Genomic DNA, 17,991 nt, shown 5'->3' on the forward strand with positions numbered 1-17,991 from the left:
CTGACTGCAGCTTTGGACAAATCCAATCAGGTGCCACCTACCCATCACCCAATCAGTGTCAAACACAGCAAATGGTCTTTATGCCAAGAATGTGGCATAAAGCTTTTCTCAATTATGGGCAAGCAATTTTTTTCATCCAGAAGATCCCTGTAACATATATTTTTTTAAAAAATATTTTTTTCAGTATTGAGTCAATTAAATTTGAATGTTTACAATACAATATTCAGATACTCCGCGCAATCTATCCAATTGCAGCCTTTCGAATCACAGTGCACAATCCCCTCAACGTGCCTATACAAAATATAATCTAAACAAAATTGTGAACAGAAATGGCGCTATTGGTAAACAATCCAGATACTATTATAAATGGAATTAAATGTCCATATATTTTCAATTTCTGGTAATTTTCATATCCTTGGTGTATCCAATCCTCTTTATTCAGTGTGCTTCTCTGTATTCGCTCATCAAAGGAATATGTAAAACAAATATAAAACAAACATAGTGCAACCTGTTTTTGCCATATAATTATTAAAGGAATAATGCTATCCTTTAAGGCCCGTGTGTAGATATGATAATCAAAACACCTCGTGAAGAAGAATTCCTAAAAATCCCCTTAAGGGTGTACACTTACTGAAACAAATAATTTTTACAACAAAAAAATCACAACAGACATCATATTTCCTTGTATGCCCTTGTGATCTAGTGATACAATGTAGACACCTCGTGTAGAAAAATAAAAATAAAAAACAACTCTTCTTTTGCCCCTTAAGGGTATACACTCACTAGAACCAAATGATAATCAGGCACATCATGAAGTATCTAGATCTTCCTTTCTGATCCCGATATAAACCATCCGATTGTACTCGTCCGTTTAAAAAAATAAAAGAAAAGAGCAATGCTCCATAGTGTAAAATCCTCAGACACTTTATTGTAAACATATAAAAACGAGGCCGTCATAAACAAATGACTCCTCACATATATTCTTCCTTAAAACAAGCTCCTACAACGAGGACGCGTTTTGATTCAGAAATCTTTATCCAGTCCTGGATAAAGATTTCTGAATCGAAACGCGTCGGCAGTGAGTGACGTCAAACGCTCCAACGGGGATTCGGATAGTGTGAAGACTCTACTCCTCTGGAAGTCGGTTATTGCAGGGGTTTCGCCCGGGACACTCCATGCTGAGTGATATAACATCACGCTCACTGATTTCCGGAAAGGGGTAAGAGGCCACCTATCCTCGTTGTAGGAGCTTGTTTTAAGGAAGAATATATGTGAGGAGTCATTTGTTTATGACGGCCTCGTTTTTATATGTTTACAATAAAGTGTCTGAGGATTTTACACTATGGAGCATTGCTCTTTTCTTTTATTTTTTTAAACGGACGAGTACAATCGGATGGTTTATATCGGGATCAGAAAGGAAGATCTAGATACTTCATGATGTGCCTGATTATCATTTGGTTCTAGTGAGTGTATACCCTTAAGGGGCAAAAGAAAAGTTGTTTTTTATTTTTATTTTTCTACACGAGGTGTCTACATTGTATCACTAGATCACAAGGGCATACAAGGAAATATGATGTCTGTTGTGATTTTTTTGTTGTAAAAATTATTTGTTTCAGTAAGTGTACACCCTTAAGGGGATTTTTAGGAATTCTTCTTCACGAGGTGTTTTGATTATCATATCTACACACGGGCCTTAAAGGATAGCATTATTCCTTTAATAATTATATGGCAAAAACAGGTTGCACTATGTTTGTTTTATATTTGTTTTACATATTCCTTTGATGAGCGAATACAGAGAAGCACACTGAATAAAGAGGATTGGATACACCAAGGATATGAAAATTACCAGAAATTGAAAATATATGGACATTTAATTCCATTTATAATAGTATCTGGATTGTTTACCAATAGCGCCATTTCTGTTCACAATTTTGTTTAGATTAAATTTGAATGTTTGCCCCTTTAGTAACATTTAATCCATATATGCTTTAAAACATAAGTCCAACTAGATTCACACACAGAACAAGTCATATATTCTCAAAATCCATGTGATTCCATCTCTCATCACTAAACTGCACCAATAATAATTAAAATATAACTATATATACATGCATGTTATTGCTACATAATTTATAATGGTAAGACTATTTTAGGGTACCATACAAATTTGATTTCAATTAATGAACTACCTATAAATGTTTTGTTTTAAAAATAATTTTTGCATTTGTATTTTCTGTGAAGTCATAAATCTATTTTTGAGCAATGTTGTTTCTATGGATAATCTTATGGATAAATATGTCAAGATAGTGGTGAATGTCTTCCCTGCTGAATGCTAGCAAAAGCCACTTAATTGAATATCTAATTTTACCCTCACAAAGCCACTTCACATTGCACCATACAGATGCATTTAAACAAGATGTAAGCGCTCACATATCAGTGTAATGAAACCATTAAATGTTCAAATGGGACATGTAAAATATAGACAGTGCAGATTTCTCCTTAGTCTCAAAATGTATTTTAGGAACAGATGGGGCTCCACAAGCAGTGGTCAAATGGACAAATTTGCACAAAAAAATATGTCATGCATCAGTATTTTTCCTCCAGTTCAAATTGTGGGTCTTGAATACTAAGCTTCCTTTATATGCTTTATGTCAAAATATATCTCAAAGCATGCCCCTTTTCATCTAATAGGGAACATGATATTTAAATACACCTAAATTAAAAATATTCCTGAAAGTGATAAATAAATGAACATTTAGAGCCAGAGTCAATAAAGGAGGTAAAAAAGGAGCAACTTTGCACCTGGGCTAAACCATGTTGCATTGGAGGGGGAGGTAAATTTAAAATGTGGGGAGATATTTATAGTTGGGGTAGGGTATGTCCTGAATCAACTTTAAATTTCAGTGTAAAAATAAATCTATCAAGTAGAAAAAACAGCCAGTATTTAACTTATATGAAAAATTCTAAACTAATTTGCACCCCTTGTATTGTAACATTGTTTGTCCCAGAGAAGATTTACTTTTTTTCTTTGCCTTACTTTCCTTAATGACTCAGGCCCTTAAGGCCTTGGTTTTACATTCCCGTTTGTGTAGCATATATTGCGTGAATTTGTACTGCACATGACCAGAATTTGAACTTACACAAATGAACACAATTGCACAGAATTAATAACCGCACACATCTGACACTTACGACCCCTTATGACTTGATAGGCGGAACTGGGAAGGGAAGGGGCAGACTTACATAACCCATGTACAGTAAGGGATTGTTCCCATATATGCAGCTAATTCAAATCCTGTGTTTAGTGTAAGTACGCTTGTTTTCAGCTGTATCTGTTGCACCTGCAAAAGGGCAGGTGTAATTGCGGGAAGATAGTGATGATCAACATGGCATTACCTCTCAAGCTTGGACTGGATGATTGCCAAATCACCAGTACACCCGACACTACTGATCTCATCAAACACCACTATATCAGACCATTAAAGTGTGACTCCTATTGTGCCATTTTATTTCTCAAAAGTATTGTGGTCTCAATGGATAATTCTTGGTAAGGAGGTAAGTGAATCTGTTTACTAACCTTCCACATGCGTATTGGTAGCAAAGAACGACAACCTATATGTATTGAAATATTTTTTCTTAAGCAGTCACGTATGCTAGCATTTATGTTTTACTTTCCATTCTTTCAAATCTCTTGACAGTGTGTATGTCCGTATTCCCCCCCCCCCCCCAGCTGAACAACAGCATGAAGAGGCAAAGGAGAGGGTCCGTCTGCCTATAAAATGGAATAAAAGCAAATAAACTGAACAAATAACAGAAAATAAGCATAAAATATATATAATAAAGTATATAGAAAAACATTTTTTATTTTTGTTTCATTACTTATGTTATTATATTGTGAAATTAGTTTTTTTATGTTCTTATTATAAAAAGTTGCATTTACTAAACCAAAATAGTGTGTTTGTTTTATTCATGAGATGTAAAACATTTAATAATTATATGTGATAAAGACTTAATTGTTATCACTGAATAGTGCAGGTGAAAATAGGTAATGCAATCAAAGTGTTAATTGTCAGGAGGCAGCAGTGTTTTAAGACTAATTTTGGTAATTAAGGAAATCCATGTATGTGAGTTCAGATGTGAATTCATTGCAAAAATGCATGTAGTAAAAATAGTGCAATGCAAGAGTTACATGCTCTTTTAAAGCGCACAGATTTTGTGTTCCAATTTGAATCAGGCTATTAAAGTCAATCGATTTACGAATTCACCTCTCTAACACTCATTGAGGTTCCCTAACAAAGCAAAGCTCCTGTTTTTAACAAACGTGTGTAATACATCTCTCACTTTCACTTAAACTACAGAGATTATATTTTAGATTTTACCCGAAATTCTGCATCAAAACAGGAAGTTTAACAGTTATAGTCATCACAAAATCAAAAATCTTTTTATAATACTAATTAAAAATATTGCAGTGCTATAAATGTTGGCATTTTATTGATCATAAGCATAGAAAAACACAAATGTTGCTATTAATATAATAACATGTAAAAATACAGACTGCAATACTGACCAGTTTACTGTGAAGCCTTCTCAGTACAATAGTTTAATTGATGTGCTGACGTTTATACTGAGACAGAAGTGCATTCATCTAAGCACAAAATGATGCATGTAAACTATAAAAGTGAGAAGCATACATAAACACTTGTACTTTGCTCAGGACCGGATGACACCCTAAGCAACGTGGAAATAAGACCAATGACAGCAGAGCTACAGAAGTAGCAGTTATACAGTTGGTGCATGCTTGCCTTGAGCACTAAAATTCACCTTACGCAATTTATATCTTAAACACACCTTCTTGTACTCCTCTCGCATATCTACATCTGCCCAATGGTATTATATATTTAGTTCCATACTATAAAAAGTGTACCATCGCCCCTTGGAATTGAGTTGAAGTTCAGAACTGCAAATGCATACAAAAGCTCATGTTCCACATATACTTTAACAAACATCAACTCAAAGTATTGGTAAAACAGTGTCAGGTTAAGCACAAGTGGGAGTGGAGGACAATAGGGACAATAGAAATATATATATATATATATATATATATATATATATATATATCTCCAACAAAAAGTGTATAGCTTATAGAGTCAGAGCCAGAGGAGGTTGTACCAGTGACCCGGCCCAAGGTAGACCCCTATAGGACAGGCCAGAGGGCAGATGCCCCCCTGCCTCAGCCCAGGCTACCCCTGGGCACAGCCATCCACACATGCAACCGTATTGTATGCTGAATATCAAATGACATTTTATGATGATGCCTATGTGTTGAAAACAGAAAGAATTACTATTTCTATACTTCCTTCAAAGAGCTGCGCCCATTTTTCTTTTTAGAGATGACTAAAATGCTGTTAGTCTTTCTTGCATGTTTCAACCAATGTTATTAGACGGAAAATACCAGCAAAAAAGTGTTTACTAGAGAGGAAATAAATCCCAAATATTTAAAAACTAAGAATTTCAGGTCAAAATAACAAGCATGACCTGGAGCTAATATTTATATACTATTGAAGCAAGAAATTTTATTTTGTCCATGGATCTTGATGCTCTACTTCAGGAAGTAGAAAATCTGCCTAGTTGCATGTAACCAATAAAACACAATGTACTAGTTACTAAAAAATGATTCACATATAATAACAGAACTGGATTGCATCAAAGGGCAGTGAAAATAAACAGCTTCTCCCAAAACATGTCTGATTGGCAAAATGAAAAATCAGGCAATATATTTATTAGAAACAATTTAGAAGGGCCTGTACAAGCTAATACATTAGAGTAATTTAAAGGCGGAAATACCCTTTCAAATTAATAATTAAGGTTATAATTAATCATTTCAGAATTTGGGGACCATATAGATAAATAGAGCTATAAACCAAGTGATATATGGCCCAAAACTCGGATATGTCTTCTGATATCCTTATAGCCTACATTAATGTTAGTGTGTCAATATGTTTAATACATTTACCTAAGTAAATGTTAATTGTTTCTTCATCAAACACATTTTATAAGTTAATCATTTCATGAACGTACATACATATTAATAAGAATTGTGTATTATTTGGGTATTATTTGATTATATAGACACATAATTCCCACACATTTCCATGCTATGTAGGATTACCATTTTATACAATTACATTTGAATGCTCTCTCATTTTAAATGTTACATACGCTATCTGTACAGGGTGATAAGTAGGGATAGACATATGTGACTACATCAGTAGTTTGACCGATGCAGCTATATAATTATACACAGGCAAACTGATGTGAAAGATAAAAGCATGTGTGACATATCAAAGTTTGGGTTCAAGCTCTCATACTGAGTCCCATCTTTTTATCTTTTTAAGTTATTTTGAATTACAGGTGGCTTCCAACAGCACAATATTATTCGAATTAATTATGACTAGGACTTTTTTTTTTAACTTGAGGACCTGGTGGCCTGATTAAGAGAAATCCAGCTGATGCATAGATCCCAAATGCCCTGAATCAGGTGGGATAGACCCGCTTTGGGGGACAGTCCAACCTGATTCAGCACCTTTGTTCCTGGGAGGTATATCCCCACTCATCATAGTGAGAGGGGACATAACCATGGTAAATGGATGCTGCACTCACCTGAAACTGGTGCAGTGGTAATTCAAAACTTTTTTAGGAGCATAAAGGAGGGTCAGGGACACCCTAATTCTTCAGAAGCCTGCTATTGCACGAATATGAGACAACTAGATTTTTACACTGTGTTTTAGGGCTAGATTTACTAAGCTGCGGGTTTGAAAAAGTGGGGATGTTGCCTATAGCAACCAATCAGATTCTAGCTTTCATTTATTTAGTACATTCTACAAAATGACAGCTAGAATCTGATTGGTTGCTATAGGCAACATCCCCACTTTTTCAAACCCGCAGCTTAGTAAATCTAGCCCTTAGATTTAAGCTAGGGCATGCCTGACTTACAACTCAAAATCAGTTTGCAACTTCCAGCTGGATTTACTCCTAGCTCTATATCATACCCTAGATGTGTAAGTTTTTGTCTTCCTGCTGAAAGGCCCAGCTTTTCAGCCACTACTAATGCATACTTATTAAAGTGAAATGATCATTTCTGATACTCAGAAGTAATGATAAGTTAAAATGCAGTTAATCCTGTGTGTCATACACTGCATAATTCTCCATAAAAGGTTTCTGATAAGTAGGTTATTTAAAAATCTAAAATAGTATTGTTGATTTGTCAGACAATTGACAGTATCAAAACACCATATATGATAAATAATATGAAATCTGTACAGGAAAAATATGAATATTAAGACATTTGATGTTTACAACAGTTCAAGGGCAGAACTTCAAGGGGTGTGGTCACTGCAGGGTCTGGTGGTGAGGCCCCCACCCTCCAAGGACCCCACTCTGCTCTCAATGAGAGGCCCTTACCCAAAGTTTGCTATGTGGCCCAGCGATTCACTGTCCTGCTCCTGTAACGCAGGCTCAGAAAAAGTGGTTGCCAGACAAGTGTAGTCACAATCAGTTATGGTAAATAATGCCATTAAGAGATTATTTTAATATCTATCACAACATATTTTGTTTTTATATTGATTCTTCACCCTTTTATTACTCAAAGGCGGTATTCTTTTTGGAAGGAAAATACAATATTAGAGCACTTTGTAACTCATTCTCTCTACTTTTTCATCAAAGTATTTAGTCACCCATAAAATTGAGGATCTTACATGCTTATCTCTCTCATACCATTGAGCACAATAATGATTATTATAAAGCATAAATTAAATTGCTATTTTGGGTGATTTCCATGGCAATTTTCAAATTTTCAGATATCACAAAATCACTGAAACAAGTAATATCTGCATTGTTAGTATAGAACTTGAGTAAACTACAAAAAAATCTATTTAGTATATCACCTTTCATATCACTAAACATAAACTCACTGGTTTGGCACTTGATTTTGCCTCAAAATCAAAGAAATGAGATAATAAACAATAAAACCTTGCATGCATGCACAGAGCTTTTCTCATTCATTTCAATTGGTAGTGCAAATGTTGGGGAAGCCCATTGAAAATAAATGCTCAATTGAAATGAATGGGAAAAAAACTCCACTAACAAATAAATAAATAAATACAAAATGAAGCAGTGTACCACCCTCCCCATAACAAATACTCAACCATCCCTAGTGGTAGACAGCCTGTGTTGGTCCCCCTGCCATAGGTAAAAACAGGCTGATCAGCAGAAACCTGGTACATCTAATGAAGGGGTACTGTAAAAATAAGTGTGTCCTTTTCCCTCTCAGAAACTACTATCCCTGCACTGAAAAGTGCTGAGGTCTTTATGAAACCACTGAACTATGAGGGCAGAGGACAAGTTTGGGACACCTGGAGTGGAAAACTAATAGTCTCAGTAAAAAAGATGAGGATTTCTAAGACCTCTGCAAATTATAAAAAATAACCACATACACAATTTAAAAATATCCTTTAATTGAATAAAAAAACACTCCTAGACCCTTTTTATCACTTTATTAAATATAAAATAAAATCTTCATTGCTTCCTACTTTGTCCAATGGGAAATAAAATTATTGTCTTCTTTATTCCTTCTTGTACTGTCATAGTCCAATTGCGGATGAAAAAAATAGAGAAAGAAAAACATATCTAAATGCTCTGAATGAACAAAGCAAGGAGCCCCCTTTGCTGACAGCCAATCATAAGTTTCCCACAATTATTTATATATTTATGATCATTTATTACACAATGCCAAGAATTGTATGCAACACTGTACAGAGAATATATAATCATTCAAATCAATCCATTCCCGACTGGGGCTTACATTATAAATTCCCTAACTCACACACACACAAGGGTCCATTTTATCAGAAGCTAAGTAACCTACCAATATGTGACAATTGTGATTTTCTGGTGATGATAAGGAGTCCTGGATATTGGTAACTTTGATCCTACATCAAGTAGAGACTTGTTGAATCTCAATAGATGTAGGGAAAAAATACTTTTGAGTATCCATTCAAAAAGCCCACCCATTTCAAATTCCTATTCTTTTTAATGGGACATCCACATGTAGAACACACTGTAATGAATGGGCTATTTAAAGCAATAGCTCCAATATTTAGAGAACAGATGCTGGTAAAACCATTGTTTTAACATTTCTTACAATCTAACAAAATGGGCACGTTTTTTTTATTGAGAAAGAAAATAGCTGTTTGGTAGATAACAGTGATTGGACAAGGAACACAATTTTCTTGGTGATATATGGCAATTTTGATTCATTTAAAACTAGTGACACTATGATTCCCAAAGTGGAAGTTATAACAACAACAACAAATAATAATAATAATAATAATAATTATAATAACAATAATTTGCATTACTATGTTCAAAAATTATTTTGCAATACTCGTGCAAAAAATATGTTAATGTCATACCTTCTTTCTAATATTTTTCATCCACTCTTCTATATCCCCTAATCAAAGGATCCATGTCCGCGTAGAGACACAATATACTATTAAGGAGGAAAAACTTTTAAAACAGAGTTGCATATATTGAAAATAAAGAGTCCCAACTGCGCTCACAGGATGAAAGATTAGAACTAAATATAGTATAAATAATGCTAGAACAACAAATGAAAATTACAGATATTGAACATAGAATAACCATAAATGACCTGCGTGGTGTATCAATGTATAACTAATAAATTATAAATTGTACAAAACATAGAACAGAATCACAGTGAAGACCAATGGATCATATAAACTGATGGATCATATGAATGTGAGCAGGTCTCTAAAAATGACTGTTGCAGCTCTAATCTGATAACAATGGTGTGTAAGTTGATTGGGGACCAATCCAGAAAGTCTCAATATGTCCACAATTGCTTGGGATAAAAACTGCAGTGCTCAAATGGACTTAGGCCAGAAGCATAAATTGCAGTTTCTCTCAGGAGACCCCGGGGGGTAAATGTATTAAGCTCCGGGTTCTTCAACACCCACGAGTTCGGCGTCTTCAGCGCTTAAATTTAAACCGGCGCTGCCTTGCAAAGGGAAACTTCCCTTTACAAGACAGCGCCGCTTTAAATTTAAGCGCTGAAGACAACGAACTCGCGGGTGTTGAAGAACCCAGAGCTTCATACATTTACCCCCTGATCTCCCACCCAGACAGAGTTGCATATATTGACTTCTGGTTCCTATAATGCATGAGAGCAAATAAGGAAAATGTGTTCACAACAACATTAGCAACAGCATATTACTCTTAATTAGCTTAAATATCTTAAATTCTGTTAAGGTATAACAACTTTTTATGTAGATATTGTGTTTGTGACACAATTTGCTTTTTCATTTTAGATAAGAATGTCCTTTTTACATTGTTTCTGCCTTTTTGCAAGATCAAAGAGCAAATACCGATTTGTGACATTATGGACCTCATTTAGATTGGGACGCAAAGTCTGTTTAAGAATTGTAGGAGTGGGAGTGTGCCGCAGCTTGGTAGGGTATTACGAGTGGAAAGCAACCTCATTTGCGTCCCACTCTTAATACCTTATCGAGCTGCAAGCAGTTCCTGCAGCTAGCTAAAGCTTGTGCTACCTAATTCATGCTGCACAGCTTTAGCCCTGTTTTGACGTGTGTTGCGTCTGCGCCTCACTGCGACTAGGATGTATTTACATGGTCACGCCTTCACAATTCTGTGTTCCTCCCATTCTCTCGTAGTGAGTCGCAAGTGTTAATTGCGTCCAAGATGCAGGCGGATTTGGGGCTTTCTGCACATGCGTGGTAGTGTTTTTTTGGTTAGATGCGCCTAAAACGGATTTTGCGTCCGACTCTAAATGAGGTCCTATATGCCTATTTTTCAGGGAGTTCTTGCTAATTGAGGATTAGGGGCAGAAATACGCCAAATTTGAAGTGGATAAGAAGATTTAATATGCTGCCAGAGGTGGAAGAATTTTTTTTAGAAAGACAGTCTCTTTCTTATGAGTAGGTAGTAGTCTCTTGTTATGAGTAGGTGCGCAACCTTTTCCTTCCAACAAACAGATTTCTCTAGCTGGTCAAACGTGCTGGAAACACAACCTCATGCTGGAAATGCAACCTCATAGACATGTACTAATTTTACAGGAATTAATGATAATCCCAATATCCCCTCACTCTCACATATAATTTAAGACAGAAATTAGGCTAACTTGAGCAGAATTTTAAGATTAAAAATGCTGAAATTAATGACGGTGGTGGTCCTAAAGTGAAAGTAGGTTGTAACATTTTTGCTGCTTCTACCATGCGTTTTCTGAGGTGTCAACCAACCTATGAGTTTAGGCACACAATCATTTAATGGAGGTGTTTTCAAAGAAGGGTAAGTGGCCCTGACCCTTGAAATGTCCCATATGGACAGGTAGGCTCTCTTGCGCAAATAAAAAACAAGTTGTACAGGTTCCCATTCTTTGTGGTTTGTAAATGAGCCTTATTGTGTTAGCATTGACAAACATAAGCTGGATTTATTTTATCATGCAGGCAGCCTGATAATGTTTTGCTCAAATAATAGTTCTGCTCCCGCTGTAAGGATGCCAGAGATACTAACCTTTATTGTAAAGTATATAGTATACATTTTATCTCTAGAAAGCTCACTGCTACTATACTACATACATGGCACATGTAGGGCCTGAGGCTAAGTTAGGAGAAAAGCAATGAAAAGGAGCAAATGTGCACCTTGACAAAAACATGTTGCATTAGAGGGGGAGGTAAATTTAAAATGTAGGAACAGATTTATAGTTGGCATATGGCATGTCCTAGATCAACTTTAATTGCAGTGTGAAAATAAAGCTATCAAGTATTTGTGTACTACATGAAATACCAGCCAGTATTTTCCTTGTGTGCAAAAAAAGAAATCAATTTGTACCCCTTGCATTGTAACATGTTCATCCAGGTGCAAATCTGCTTCTTGTTTTTCATTTGCTCCTAACTCAGCATCAGGCCCTTAATCTTTAGTAAGCTCACTGCTGTGCGTAGCTTACACAATTCCATTTGTAATGATAAATGACATAGCACTAGCTAAATGAGACACTAAACTACACAACATGAAGAGAGTAAAACTGGTATTAATTATGCAAATTATGAAAAACCTGTCATGGTTTACAATTAATCACATATTTAATTCCTCACACCCATAAGCAACACTAATTGAGTAAAGCTGATGAGATGTCTTTCTTGCTAACTGGGGAAGTCTGTGTGGTACCTAAACTAGTCCTCATTTGTACCACACTGTGATTAAATTATTGTGTGGTATAGCATCAGGTTTGCAAATAGAGCAATATATATATAACAGTTTTATTATATAAAGGAATGAAACTAAATGTAATGTATTCAGCACTTAGAACCCAGTTTAACAAATAATAGCATCAACCACTCCCATATCCAAAATTAAATATCCCTATTGTAGATGAGCTCAGTATATATTCTGATCATTGTAAAGTAGTTGTTTTGGATCATTCACTACATAGAGTACACTATGAGATTGCTTATCATATTGACTTATATATGGGCACACTGAAAGGAAATCAACAAGCCTTATTAAGAAATAAATGCATATACTTTAAATTTCAGTCTCAATATCTGACCACAAACTGTTCTTGCTACAACATGTATATGTTTTGGATACTTTTGTATGCTATTTTGTTACTGGCCTACACAATATCTGTTATATATATGTAAACTGAAATCTAATGAATGTGATTAAAACAAAAGGATTTATTCACAAAGTCTGTCTAATGATAAAAAAAATCAAAGCCTATGGGATGCTTCTTCCACACTAATTAGTTTGAAAATTTCCTACAGATGCTGATGCTAAATTGTCTGCAGACAACACTGTCAGTCATTTGTGCTGCATCTGGGCTTGAAGTGCTGACGATTCAAATCTAGAATCAGCTTAATGAGTCCGCTCTATGGCAAGAGTCAATTACATGAATTTCAGAGACGAACAATCCCAAATGCTGCATCTGCATTGCCCAAACCGATTTCTAATTTACCGAAGGATTAGGTGGCGCATAAAAATGCATGCACCTCTGAGCAGCAGATTTAGCCACCTACCAACCCCAAGTCAATTAATTAAACCTCCAAGTGCAAATCACTCCAGCAACTGACAATGACAACCGGAATTTGGAAACATTTCACTTTAATACTGAAAAATATGCCATTATAAAATTTTCGAATATAATTACTGAGATTTCATCGTTATTTCCTTTCTTTTTTTCACGATTACCTCAATCTTTAGGTTTTGTTTTATTATTTTTCCAGCTAGCCTCCCACCCTAAGCATTAGAATAACAATAATTCGTCATGCTCATCTGCATCGGAATGCCTTTGAATGTTTTACACTGTAGCCATAATAAAAAATAATAATAATAACCGATAATCATCATACATTCAAAATGGAAATGCATATGTAGATATGTTTTTAAAATGAACACAGAATATTTTGCATAAAATAAAGAGAAAAGTCTGGAAAAAATTATGAAACTATTCATGCAAACACATATTAAATAAAACAGTACAATATATTTGTTTTCCCACAGTAAAGTTATGATCTGTACTGCGTGATCCATTACAAAAGATAGAGCAATGGCACTTTAAGTAAACCGATACTGTATCGAGAGACTTGGAGAAGATGAGACTTTTGGGGGGCCAGAGACAGTGGTTGCCCAGACGTGATCTCCGGTTCACTTCAGCGCCCCCGGGGTACGTTGTATCCATGCGAGCCATGCAGCACTTGGTTTTACTAGTCACTTATTTACATTACATTCATGCCTTCGTGCAACGTTCCCACTTCTGCACCAACACAGCAGAGAGCAGACGCTGCATGATTAGAAGCCCCCCTGTTATTTCAACCTCTGGTCCTCCTGGAACACAATCCCCCCCCTTGATAAATACTCTGACATTTTATGGCTGGTTACCCCATCCACTTCTCGTGTATTTCACATTTAAGTACTGCGACAGGTAGCACAGCTGGCATACTGGTACTGGTATGTGTCAATGTTTTAGTTATTCATGGACGTCCGTGATTATTCACAATAAGGTAGTTTTAAACAAATACTATTTTTATGGAAATGGCACAATTGTAGCGAATGTTACAGCAATGCACAACATTATTTGTGTCCTTGGTGTTTTTATAAGTGACAGCTCCGGGGTGCAGTGCTTATTTGCCTTTTAACAAACCATCCTCCCACCCCTTTTCCATTCTACCACATCTAGTCTGACAGTGAATGAGACCCACAATCATAAACTCTATGAGTGCCATCTGCATTGTAGGGTCCATTGTGCCAGTAAGAAGAATCGCATACTGTCTGCAAGGAATTGATTTCAGAGGCAGATGAGTTGGCATCCCTTCTCTTCGATCTTTTCCTGTTCCTAAGGATAAATACGAGCATGCCAACTACTGTGAAGGCAGAGGTGACAAACACCAGCAAGAGTCCAGGTACTAGCACAGAAATAGATACCCGGCTTGTCTCTAGGTAGGAATTGGGATGGGTATTGGTCTCTGCCAGGCCAGTACTGTTTTTATTAAGAGCATTGAGAGTTGGAGAGATCTTTGCATACAGCAGTGGACACATCATGTCATTAGACAGAAATCTGAAGTCTTTCCCCCAGAATTCTTCTGGGAAATAACATTTGAGATCACTTACAATTACCTCGGGGCCAAGTCGCTCTGCCCATTGTTTGAAAGGCACATTATTACAGGAGCAGTCCCACTGGTTGCCATGAAGATCTATTTGTATGATAGAGGTGAGCTGATCCAATACTCCTGCCACAGGAAGGTACATAAAGTAATTATTGTGAAGACTTAATTTAGAAAGACTGACACCAGCAAACACATCCACAGGTAGAGATTTAAGAAGGTTGTTGTTGAGGATCAGAATCCTGAGGTTAGGCATAGGATTGAATGTGTTTGGGAGGATTAGTTGAATAAAGTTAAATTCCAAATTCAGATACTCCAAGCTTTGCAGACCAGTGAATTTATCCGGTGTGAGGGTGTCTATACAGTTTTTATCCATGTACAGCCATCTTAAATCAGTTAAATTCTGAAATGTGTTATTCTCTACCATGCCAATATTATTATTTCCAAGATCCAGCAAAGTTAGATTTCCATAATCCAGAAAGTGTGATTTTCGTATAGTGTGGATTTTATTCTCTCGCAAGAATAATTCCTGCACATTAGGTGGCTTGGGAACCAAGTCAGAGAGACTCTTGACATTTTTGTTACTGCAGTCTACTTTTAATCCAGGGCCAAGGATTTGCTGACCGCAACTGCAGAGAGTTGGACAGACAAATATGAAAGGTGGTTTAAAATTGGAATTTATTTCCGACACAACAGCAGTGGGTCGAGTTTTTATTTGCCAGTTCCCTGGTATCTTTGTACCTCCACTTACTGAGGAGCCCTGGGTAGCAGTGTCTTCTTGGCCACTGATTTTAAAGGGGGTTGGGATTGGACCAGGATCACAGGTTTCATCTTGGGCAGGAGGGGCAGCTAGACTAGAATCAACTGCGTTTTTTAAGGGGCACAACTCTTGCTCTGTGGTCTCATTTAAATCGTTGCCTTGCAACCTGGTAGGTGCTTCACAAATAACCCTGCCGATCAACGCATTCTTTGGGATATTTTCTAGCCACTCCTTTAGAGATAACAGATCGCAACTGCAGTCCCAAGGGTTATCCTCCAGAAGGATTTCAGCTATGCCTGGGATCTGTTCCAAGACCCCCTCATAGGGCAAGGTCTTAACTCTGTTTCCTCGGAGATCCAGATGTGTGATCGGCACATACTGAAACACATTAGTGGGTAATGTGCTAATGAGGTTGTCATTTAAAATTAAAACCTCTAGTTTGTTCAGGTCCCTAAATGCTCCTGGGTCAATGTCTCTTAACAGGTTGAAATCAGCCTGTAGATATTCCAGATCATCCAGTCCTAGGAATGTGTGTCTTCTGAATGATTTGATCTTGTTGTTATTAATGTGCAGACGTTTAACCAGTTGCAACCCCAAAAAAGCACCAGGGACAATCTCATGCAAGCCATTGTTCTCCATATGTAGACTGACGGCATTGTAAAAGTTAGCAAACTCATTAGGGAAAAGCCTCGTTAAAGAATTTCCATGCAAAAACAAATGATAGAATTGGGAAGTGGGAGCAGAGAAATGTTGGAGGTTAGAAAATCCCTTTTTTTCGCAGTCTACGTGAAGATCCCCCTCTACCTCGTTACAAGAACAGATTTTTTCTTTACAAACGTCTCTCGTAACGTTTCCAGCCGCAAAACAAAGAGATATCTCCAGCAATAGAATCCAAAGCAGCATTTTTAATCAGAGCAATGCATTCCCGATCTCATCGCAATGTGTTAACAATCCATCTCCTACAGAGATCTGATACTGAGCATCTAAAGAAAGCAGCAATAAAATACCTGATCTGAAGATTCGAGCTCTCCCCTTGTCTCCTCCACTGCAATAATCCCAGACGGCAGTCAATAATATATCCACAAATTATAGTCACGTAGGATGGAAGTCGAATGCAGCAGTAAACATCCGAATAATCAGATCCTGAATGTTTGTCAGGTCTTACAAATCGTGCTGCTGGTATACGTTGTGTAAATCTTAAGCAATGCCATGCTACAGACAGACAGAGAAGAGGATGCTTGGACAGGCTGTATATGGTTTGCCTGAAGCAGCTACCTTTATCCCTTTTTTTTCCCTTTGCCTTTATATGTATTTAAAGCTTTATTTTGTGTTGCTGATTCCGGTTACCTTCCACTGTATGTAGCTCTCATCCCCTCTGTGTGCTGTTCACAGCTTGTTGGTGCTGAAATCACGCCCCAGCCTAAAATTTCCCCGTCGAGCCAATGGCGCTGCAAAATTTCCGCAATCGCTGCGTTTTTAAGATGTCCATTTCACCCTTCCATCCCTGCCTTTGGCTCCCTTGTCTTTCTTTTAGTATCCTGTCTCCGGATTACAGTACACACTACTGTGTATATGCGTGTGTGTGTCTGAGGGAGCAAGTCAGTTGCTAAGAGGCTCTGTTCGTTCCAGCCTGGTGCACTCTGAAAGATCTGACACCCTCTGCTGAGCTGCAGTGGCAAAAATCCATTTGCTGAGGGAATGCTGGAAAAAATCAATCAACACACAGGGCAAGCGTTAAAAATGTTGGTATTAAAGACGGCGATCTACTGACACGCTTATTTAAAACGGGTGCTGGATTTTTTCCCTCTAACTTTAGAGACTGACAATCTCATCTGGATTCCATGTGATGTCACATACACGCACACAGAGGCGCGCTCACAGTGACTGTGATTGTGTGTGTATCCATGTCCCTGTGTGTAAACATACAATGATGTTAAGAAGTATATATATATATATATATATATATATATATATATATATATATATATATTTATATATATTTAAACATACATACATCAGTGATGACGATATGACGAGCTATCATATGGCCGGCATATTGAACAACTATAATAGAAGTAGCGACAGACTAACAGGGTATTTAAGTGCCACTTGGGGCATATATAAATAAATATATATATATATATATATATATATATATATATATATATATATATATATATATAATCAAGAAATGTATGATATTGCAAATACAATTCTATAAATGCCGTTTTACAATCTGTCCTTTCCCATATGCTATCCTTTGCCATTCATTTGATCCGCTTTATACTTTGGAGCGTGAGTCATAGATCGTGGAGATTCAGCAGTGAGGGGGAGTGGTTTTTGATGCGGTAGATATTTCATGGAAGCCGTTTAGATGTAGAACTGCCATTAAGCTTCCTGTATGGCTGCAGTGTATCACCCTGCTTCTAGGCTCCACGTCCTTTGTTTCAGTGCTCTGTGCAAATAAATACGTTTACCCTGCGGAAACACGTCTGATTAAGCTTATTCAAGGGATCAACCTGAAGTGGGATATCT

The 17,991-nt window shown here is 36.8% G+C and overlaps 1 protein-coding gene across 1 annotated transcript; it reads right to left on the minus strand.

Annotated features, from left to right (window-relative positions):
* Positions 1 to 13,180: 13,180 nt before the first annotated feature.
* SLITRK1 (SLIT and NTRK like family member 1) lies at positions 13,181 to 17,315 on the minus strand. The gene has a single exon (XM_075199886.1). The coding sequence runs from the start codon at positions 16,357 to 16,359 to the stop codon at positions 14,269 to 14,271; it is 2,091 nt and encodes a 696-aa protein (XP_075055987.1). The 5' UTR covers positions 16,360 to 17,315; the 3' UTR covers positions 13,181 to 14,268.
* Between the last annotated feature and the right edge of the window lie 676 nt (positions 17,316 to 17,991).

The sequence above is a fragment of the Mixophyes fleayi genome, chromosome 2 (genome assembly GCF_038048845.1).
Source record: "Mixophyes fleayi isolate aMixFle1 chromosome 2, aMixFle1.hap1, whole genome shotgun sequence".
Classification (NCBI taxonomy): domain Eukaryota; kingdom Metazoa; phylum Chordata; class Amphibia; order Anura; family Limnodynastidae; genus Mixophyes; species Mixophyes fleayi.

Bases quoted from the DNA above. Each gene is read 5' to 3' on its own strand.
- SLITRK1 (XM_075199886.1), bottom strand. From the start codon at position 16,359: ATGCTGCTTTGGATTCTATTGCTGGAGATATCTCTTTGTTTTGCGGCT.